At 40.4% G+C, this 9,050-nt stretch overlaps 1 protein-coding gene across 4 annotated transcripts in view; it reads left to right on the top strand.

Annotated features, from left to right (window-relative positions):
• Upf3b (UPF3B regulator of nonsense mediated mRNA decay) overlaps positions 1–9,050 on the top strand; it is a 20,454-nt gene that overhangs the window by 3,063 nt on the left and 8,341 nt on the right. For 3 of the 4 annotated variants that reach the window (XR_607645.3, XM_008844107.3, XM_029569005.1), the window contains 6 exons: positions 1,383–1,481; positions 2,891–3,001; positions 5,385–5,428; positions 5,891–6,073; positions 6,459–6,497; positions 8,694–8,854. Coding sequence is in view for 3 of the 4 variants with exons in the window: in XM_008844107.3 (XP_008842329.1) it covers positions 1,383–1,481; positions 2,891–3,001; positions 5,385–5,428; positions 5,891–6,073; positions 6,459–6,497; positions 8,694–8,854 (637 nt within the window). In the remaining variant the exon portion in view is untranslated. The remainder of the gene's footprint in view (positions 1–1,382; positions 1,482–2,890; positions 3,002–5,384; positions 5,429–5,890; positions 6,074–6,458; positions 6,498–8,693; positions 8,855–9,050) is intronic. The other variant, XM_008844116.3, reaches the window with a different exon arrangement.

Below are 9,050 nucleotides of genomic sequence, written 5' to 3'. Positions count from 1 at the left end.
CCCTCCCCCTGTCTCTCTGAGATAGGGTCTTTCTCTGTACTCCAAGCTGGCCTCAAACTGATGGCAATGCTTCTTAGAAGTACTGGGATTATAGGCATGTGCCATCATGCCTGGTTTCTGTTTCTAGGTTTGAGTATTTTATCTGAGCTTGGTATAATCCCAAAATACACATACACCTGTAATCCCAGCACTAGAGAGGTAAGGGCAGGAGGATCAGGAGTTTTAAGACCAGCCTCAGCTACATCGCAAGTTTGAGGCCAGCCTGGACTACAGGAAGGCCTGTCTTTTAAAAAAAATGAAAAAGGGGCTGTAGAGATGGCTCAGCAGTTAGCAGCACTGGCTGCTCTTGCAGAGGACCTGGGTTCGATTCCAGCACCCACATGGCAGCTAACAACCATCCATAACTCAGGGATCTGACACCCTCTTCTGATATCCATGAGCACTGTACCACAAAAGTGCACCTACCTACATGCAAGCAATATACTCAGTCACATAAAAAAAAAACAAATAAAATATAAAAAAAATAGATTTAGTCTAGAGATTGCTCATACTTGTTTCTTTATTTGAGGTTTTTGAGACAGGATATTGCTACATAGCCCAGGCTGGACTTGAACGAACCACAATCCTACTGCTTCAGCCTTCCCGGTGCTGGAATTATCGGCATGCACCACTATGCCAAGCCATATTTTTTAATGAACATTAATTTGTAGATTTTCTTTTCAGCTATCAAAATACCACATTTTAGAGGTTGAATTTCTTTATATTTATTATTTTTATTTTATGTGTATGCATGTATTGCCTGCGTGTAGGTAAGTGCATCCGTGTTGTGCAATATCCACAGAGGACAGAAGCGGCTGTCAGATCCCCTGGGACTGGAGTTATGGACAGCTGTTGGCTGCCATGTGGGTGCTGGGTTCGAACCCAGGTCTTCTGCAAGAACAACCAGTGTTCTTAACTGCTGAGCCATCTCTCCAGCCCCTAGAAGTTGAATTTCAATGAACATTTTATTTATATGCCTTATCTTCATTTTGTTGTTACTATTGATGATTTGAAACAGGATCTTGTGTGTTGCCCAGACTAACTTGAAACTTCTGGGCTCAAGCAGTCTTCCTGACTCAGTCTTCCCAGTAGTTGGGACTATAGGCATGTATGCCACACCTAGCTTGCTACCATATCTTTAATTCCATTATCAGTTTGAATTTGGGGGGGGGGGTACATTGGTAGCATGTTTGATTGTGTTTATGAGTACACAGAATGGTTACACCATTTGGAAGAATTTAAATGATGCTGTCTAAGTAGGTCTAGAAAATAGTGGGTTGATTCCCTTTCTACTTTTGATGTTTTCTTTGATAAAGCAAGGATGGTATTTTTTTTCTAAACAGGTCAGGAATATCATGCTATAGTGGAATTTGCACCGTTTCAAAAAGCTGCAAAAAAGAAGATTAAGAAAAGAGATACCAAAGTTGGGACTATCGAAGATGGTACAGTATAGCTCTAGTTGTGTAATATTGTCTTTTTTGTTTTTGAATCATGTCTTGTGAGAGTCAGACACGAGTATTTTAAAAGAGAAAACATACAGCATAAAAGGAATATGAAATATCATTATAATGGATGCTTTGACAAACTGTTAAAATAGAGGTGGGAAACTCTGTCCTGCAGTGTTTCTGTTATCTGTGACTGCTGGTAATTGATTCCTCTACCACTGAGCAATGTAGTATTGACCACTGAACAGTCAGTCATCCTGGGTCTGCTGATTAGAAAATGGTAAGAAAAATCAGCTGTTCTAAACTGTAATAACTGCTCCTTGAGGTCTACCATTGCTTTGATTCAGCTTTTCATTTTTGTTACCTTTCCAAAAGAAGATTTGAGCTGTGATAGAAAAATGTTCATATCCAACTAACTTCCTATAAAGTATCTGAAGGGGTCAGTCCAATTTCCTAGACTTTGAATATATCATTAACTATACGTGAAGCTATTAGGCTAAACAGAAATATAAGAACTGAAAAATTGGAATAATTTCCAGTTAAGGCAAACCTAACTCCAGATTTTGAGATTATGTTGGATAATTATTGTATGGTTTTTTTTTTTGTATTGGATAAAGACTTAGCCCAAGTCTCTTATGTGAGACTGATATTTTAGAATCACCTAGTTGAATTTCTGTCATTTGTTGCTATAACAGGTACTCTATAAAATGGTAAAAATTCAACACAGATGCTTATTGATGATATCAAAGATTGAAATATGGATGTGCAAGCAATACAATGACCCAGGTGTATTTCCCTTTTTTAGGGCAGAGGTATCTAGGAAAGAACTCCAGGAATCACCATCTTCTCCAGTCATGTCTAAGACTTCCCCTGTAATTACTTTTTGGATCACCTCACTTTTGTAGGTTGAATTTACTTAAAGTGAGGTGTACCCACACACAAATTGTTTGCATGCTATATACGTAGTACTCTGTAATTTCTACTTCTCCCATAAATGTGACTTGTGAGTAGTAGTGGTGACTTTTTTCTGTGATGCTGGGGATCAACTAGGGCCTCATGCCAAGAAACTGTTCTGTCACTAGGGCCTCACACATGCCAAGCAAGTGTTCTGCCACTGAGCTCCCACTCCAGCGCTGCAGCATTGGTACACTTTTAGTGGGTCTGTTTCAGTATGTGTGGCCTCCCATTTTTCCTAACTTCTGTGTTACACTAGACTTCCCAGACTGAGTTTGGGTAATTCAAATTCCAAGAGTAAGTAACTAGTTAGGCCTGAGGTACTCTATTTTATGGGAGTACATTTTTTTTCATCTTCCATGAAGTAGAAAAATATCTTTGATAAATAACTATTCTAAATGATATTCCTTCCTTGTATAAAGTCTCTGTTTCCTGGTTCCTTAAATGATTAGATCCAGAATATAGAAAATTTTTGGAGAGTTATGCTACAGACAATGAGAAAATGACATCTACTCCAGAGACACTACTAGAGGAAATAGAAGCCAAAAATAGAGAATTAATAGGTAAGTGGGAAAGGATTTAGGATAATGGCTGTTTCAGCAGAATGCCTAAGTCTGCCTCCCTCTGCCCTCACTTGCTACCTGTGTGACCTGGAAGTCACTCCCTTCTCTGAGATTGCTTCTACTTGAAAAATGCATACAGTAATACCTGCCATACAGGATGAGGAGAATGCATCCATAAGTAAGTTCCTGACAGCTTCCTTAGTATCACACAACTGGAATCTAAATATGCAAAGCTTAAAGATTGTTAAGACATGGCCGGCCAGTGGTAAACCTTTCAAAAACAGTTGGTATTTCCTAGCAATAAGTTCTTATTCCTAAAAAAATGAACTGACAATATTAAAAAATGAAGTTCATGGGGCTGGACATATGGCACAGCAGTTAAGAGTACTGGCAGCTCTTGCAGAGTACCTGGGTTCGGTTCCCGGCACCCACATGGCAGCTAACAACCATCTGTGACTCCAGTTCCAGGGGATCTGACACCCTCTTCTTGTCTCCACAGGCATTGCATGCATGGTTGCACTTATACATGTAGACAAAACACTCATACACACAAAATAAATATTTTTTTTTGGTCTTTTTGAGACAGGGTCTCCCTGCAGCCCCAGCTGTCCTGGAACTCACTATGTAGACCAGACTGGCCTTGAACTCGCAGAGATCCACCTGCCTCTGCCTCCCAAGTGCTGGGATTAAAGTTGTGTGCCACCACGCCCGGCTTCAAAATAAATATTTTAAAAAATGAAGTTCAGGGCTAGAGAGATGGCTCAGCGGTTAAGAACACTGACTGTTCTTGCAGAAAACCCAGGTTCAAATCCCAGCACTCACATGGTGGCTAACAACTATCTGTAACTCCAGTTCAAGGGGATCTGACAATCTCATCTGTCCTCTGCAGGCATTGCACGACACAGGTGCACTTACCTACATGTAGGCAATACATGCATACACATAAAAATCATAAAAAAATGAAGTTCATATCTTTAAAATTGAAAGTCTGAGAAACTTTAGCTTGGATGTTGGTTCTTTTTTTTCTTTTTTTATCTTTTTGAGTCAGGGTCTCCCTGTAGCCCCAGCTGACCTGGAACTCACTATGTAGACCAGGCTGGCCTCAAACTTACAAAGATCTGCCTGCCTCTGCCTCCCAAATGCTGGGATTAAAGCCATGTACCACCACGCCTGGCTTGGATGTTGGTTCTAAGTAATATAAGTAGGGACTCAGTATTTGCCCCAGGATTTCCACTTCTAGAATTTATCCTAAAGAAATATGTAGCCAAGTGTGGTGGTGCATGTCTTTAATGTCAGCATTCCAGAGACAGAAGCAGTCACATCTCTGTGAGATCAAAGCCAGCCTGGTCTCCACAGTGAGTCCAGGGCAGCTGGGGCTACAGGTAGAAAGTGTCTCAAGAGAAAAAAAAATATGTGTTTAGAAAAATTGTGTCAAGGCCAATAGCATTGTTCAGAATGTTGAAAAATGAACTTAAATATTCTTCTAAAATTTTATTTCTTTTTAAAAAGATTTATTAATTTTATTTATGTGTACGTGCATGCCTGCAAGAGTTTATGTGCACCACATTTGTGCAAGTACCTGCAGAGGCCAGAAGAGGGCATTGGATTCCCTGGAACTGGAGTTACAGGCAGTTTTTAGCTTCCTGATATGGGTACTAGGAACTGAACCTGGGTCCTCTAAAAGAGCAGCAAGTGCTCTTAATCAGTGAGCCATCTCTCCACCCCCTAAAGCTTAGGTTCTATTAATGAATATTCAGGATAAATTCGTATCTGGTAATTTCTCTTGGAATAAATTCTCGGAAGTGGGAATAGGGAATCTGAATGATTGGGTATTTGTAGCACATCCCCTCAGTCTCTTTCCAGTTGACGAGGCTTGTGCTCCTGTGTAGTCAGAATATCCTTTATACTTAATTCTCATCAACTGGAAATAACTCCTAAAAACTGTTTCATTATTTCAATGGGAGTTTGTTTGTTTTCTTTCTTTCTCTTTCCTTCCAACTAGTCACAAATTTACTCATTCACTTAGGTTTTTTTTTTGGGTCTTTTTAAGACAGGGTCTCCTGGTAGGTCCAGCTGGCCTGGGATTTCCCAGCACTCAGGAGGCAGAGGCAGGTGGATTTCTATGAGTTCAAGGCCCGCCTGGTCTACATAGTGAGTTCCAGGCCAGCTGGACCTACTGGAAGACCCTGTCTCAAAAAGACCAAAAAAAATGTATCTTCATTGTTGAGCTGGAATACTGTAACACTCATTTTTGTTGATACAGTTGTGAACTTTGTCAGGGGTATAATTTCCCCAACTTGGATTGGTAGCAGGGAATGACAGAAAGTGGATTCTTTTTCAGGGGTTAATAAGTGTTATTAATAATCTGCTTATGTTTATATAGCTAAAAGGACAACCCCACTTTTGAGCTTCCTGAAAAACAAGCAGGTAAGTGTTTTGTTTTGTTTTGTTTTGTTTTGTTTTGTTTTGTTTTGCTTCTCTCACTAATTTTATTGTTTCACATTCTGTAAACATTCTAAGAGCATTGGGATCCTGTAGGAGTAGCATTTTTCCAACAATTCTTTAAAGATCTGGCTCCTTGGTCTCATTCTTTGGCCCTCTTTGCCATGCTGATTATGGGACTAGGGGTTCACTGTGCAAACCTGGAGAGGCCTTTGCTGTCTCTGAGACATTGTGATCCCCCGAAAACTTCAGGGGATATAGAAAGGCAACAGCAGGGCTGGGTTTAGCATGTCCTGGTCTTCGTTCTCTATGAAATGGATGCTAAGGAAGTTGCAGAAAAGTAGGAAAGGAGTCAGCTTAGTGGGTGCCCACAGTGCCTTTGGGATTGGTTAGGTTTGGAGTGATTTTTTTTTTCATTGGAAGGATCGTGTTGGCATTTCTTTCTAGAGATTGAGAGACGAAAAGAGGGAAGAAAGAAGGAGGCGAGAAATAGAAAGGAAAAGACAGAGAGAAGAAGAGAGAAGAAAATGGAAAGAAGAAGAAAAACGAAAAAGGAAAGATTTAGAAAAACTAAAGAAGATAGAGAAAGTTCCGGAAAGGGAAAAAGTAAAAGATGAACCGAAGATTAAGGTATGAGCCTAACAGAATCTGACTGCATGGTGCTGCAAACTGCATGTATCTATTTCTGCATGTATCATGTGTTGTTGTAACTAAGTTTTGTTTTGATTTGCCCTTTTGGGTTAGTTATACAAAGAAAAATAATTCTTGTCTTACTAACACAGTTTTTAAAACTTAACTGAAAAGGATTAAATAGTTTACATGTGCTGTCAGTTTTCAGAGCAGATCTGTCTTTTGTGTAAATCATTGATCATGTTTCTAATTTGATTACTAGTCTCTCAGTTCCTAGTAAATGAGGGCTTAGGGCTGGCTCGCATGAATTTGGGGTTTTATTCAGCTTTTCCTTCATAAATGATACATGAAGTTGCCTCATCTGTTTGTTTTCCACTGTCTTCAGGTACACAGGTTTCTGTTACAAGCTGTGAATCAGAAAAATGTAAGGACCCAGTACATGGTACAGAGCACCTAGTATCATGTCACACACACACAGGTCTTAGCAAATAAGTTCTTTTGGTGGTGGTGGTAGTGTTACCTGTTGAAACCCTTTCAGATGGACTTGGGCCTTCTTCCCTCTTTAAAAGGAAGCCCAACATCAGGCATGGTGGCTCATTCCTATAATCACAGCACTCAGGAGGATGAGACAGGAGAGTTGTTACGAGTTTGAAAAGCCTCATTTAGAGTGTGAGACCCTGTCTCAAAAAAATAAATAAATAAAATAAAGGAAGCCCGAGTGATACCTTGTGCTCTGCTGTGCACCCAGAAGCCTCAATGACATAGTGCCATAGGAAAGTCAGGCTGGAGCTCCTTCTGTGCCTCTCGTACCTGGCTGCCAGAGGGGAAGACTAGCAATACATATGTGTAGTATGCTAGTCATAGGCTTTTCCGTCTCATGTGATTCCCACCTTAACTTCTTGCATCTAGCTGGGCATCTCTTAACAGCAGGTTCTTACCAGTGCATTGCATGTATAGAGAGGAAACCTGAAGAGAGATCCCAACTTTGCTTTTCCCTCTGAAGGATGTGGCTTGGGCAGCTCTTGCTCCAGTGAACTTCCCAGGGAAATATTAGTCCCTAGTACTTTGGAAAGTTAGAGACCATCTCACAGAGATGATGGTATAATCTCTTTTACTGCCTGGAAACTCCACAGTTTATGTGGCTAGGGTTCCCTCAGTCTCGTTTATGTGGCTAGGGTTCCCTCAGTCTCCTTGAGGCTCATTACTGGTGATACAGGGTTGTTAAAGGGAAAGGGACACCTCCTACCTCTGTTCCTTTCAGCAGACTCTCTGTCCACTATGTCACAAGCAATTTGACTTGCTAGTCCTAACAGTTAGCAAGAGAGAAGATAGAGCCAGCCATGCTAGAGACATTCACTAATGTTCTTATTAGAGGAATGAACATCTTGGCATCTAGGACAGGTAGATGTTCGTTAAAGAAATAAGAACACTGCCAACGAAACCTGCACATCTTCTCACTTCACTTTGGGGCCTTCTTTGTGTCCAGCTTGATTCTCATTTGTAGTGGCTGTCTGTGTGCTGAAGTATTTCATATTTCATGCTTAAGTCTTGTGGTGCTTTGCCTTTTGCTTGGTGGCTTGCATGATGCCTTCACCCTGAGATGAACTTCATATGATACATTTACTATGAAACTTAAACATCTTCTATTTTGTTTAAGAATCTCTCTGCTTATCCAACACTTAGTAGAGTTATTCATGAGAGATTTATAGTACCAATGTGAGAAAGAATGGCATTTGGAAATCTATATATGTGGTATTGAGTAGATTTTCTACTCAGTAGAGATGGAACTTCACCATTCTGTTGTATAAGGCTTTTGGATTTGTTAAATCAAATGCCGGATAATTCTTGCTACTCGTCTCTCAACATACCGTGATTATACCATCATAGATAAGTTATTCTCAGGCTCAAGGCAGACTTATGCTTGCAATGGATCTCTCCTTTGGTGACCAAGGCATTTGCCATTCCAAGTACATACACATGAAAACAAGCAAAAAAATAACCAAGTGCATTCACATAAAAAATAGTCCAATAGTAATGATCTGCCCAGTGCTTTACACTTGGGATATTTTCTCACTGAGTTGTATTGACACACTGGTTTGATACAGAATCATACCTGGAACTATGCATTAACTTACTTAAAAGTTTTGACCTGTAGCCAGGTATGGTGGTAACACACGTTTAATCTCAGCAATCCAGGATGCAGAGGCAGTCATATCTCTGAGTTTGAGGCCAGCCTGGTCTACATAGCGAGTTCCAGGCCAGCCAGGGTTACATAGTGAGACCTTGTCTAAAACAAACAAACAAGCAAAAATCCCTTTAAAAAAGGTTGACCCACTTAAAGCCAAAGGAGTCTTGATCTCATTGCCATCTGGGAATGAAACCTAATCTGTGGGTGGATAACACTTTCACATTAGCATCTTTTTAGTAAATCACTACTCTATGCATTAGCTGTTCACCTGGAAGTTTGAGACTAACTGTGGGACCTTCTGTGGTCTAAATTTTAAATATTTAGTATGTTGGGTGGGTTTTTTGTGGCGGTTGTTGTTTTTGGTTTTGGTCACAGAATCAGAAGGCAGTGTCCCATTTCATCAAAATAAAAATAAACATTCTCTTTTTAAAGCTGCTGAAGAAACCAGAAAAAGGAGAAGAGAAAGAACTAGATAAAAGAGAAAAAGCCAAGAAACTGGACAAAGAAAATCTGAATGAAGAAAGAGCCAGTGGGCAAAGTTGTACTCTACCTAAGCGATCTGATGTTGAACTGAAGGATGAAAAGCCAAAGAGGTCAGTCAGTAGTTGAGAGCTGTCAGCGATGTTTGGTTGCCAAATACTAGTGGAGATGCCATGTCCTTGACTTGTACCTGAGTTAAGCTATTTGCTGGTTGTAGTGGCACACACCTGTAATAGCATTGGAGAGGTCGAGGCAGGAGGATTGCCAGCTTCAGGCCAGCTTGGACTACACAGTAAGACTTGCCTATTA

Source organism: Nannospalax galili, unplaced genomic scaffold (assembly GCF_000622305.1).
Source record: "Nannospalax galili isolate Female #2095 unplaced genomic scaffold, S.galili_v1.0 scaffold311, whole genome shotgun sequence".
Taxonomy (NCBI): domain Eukaryota; kingdom Metazoa; phylum Chordata; class Mammalia; order Rodentia; family Spalacidae; genus Nannospalax; species Nannospalax galili.
The sequence above is the reverse complement of the archived record's forward strand: the minus strand, read 5'-3'. Positions and strand labels throughout refer to the sequence as shown.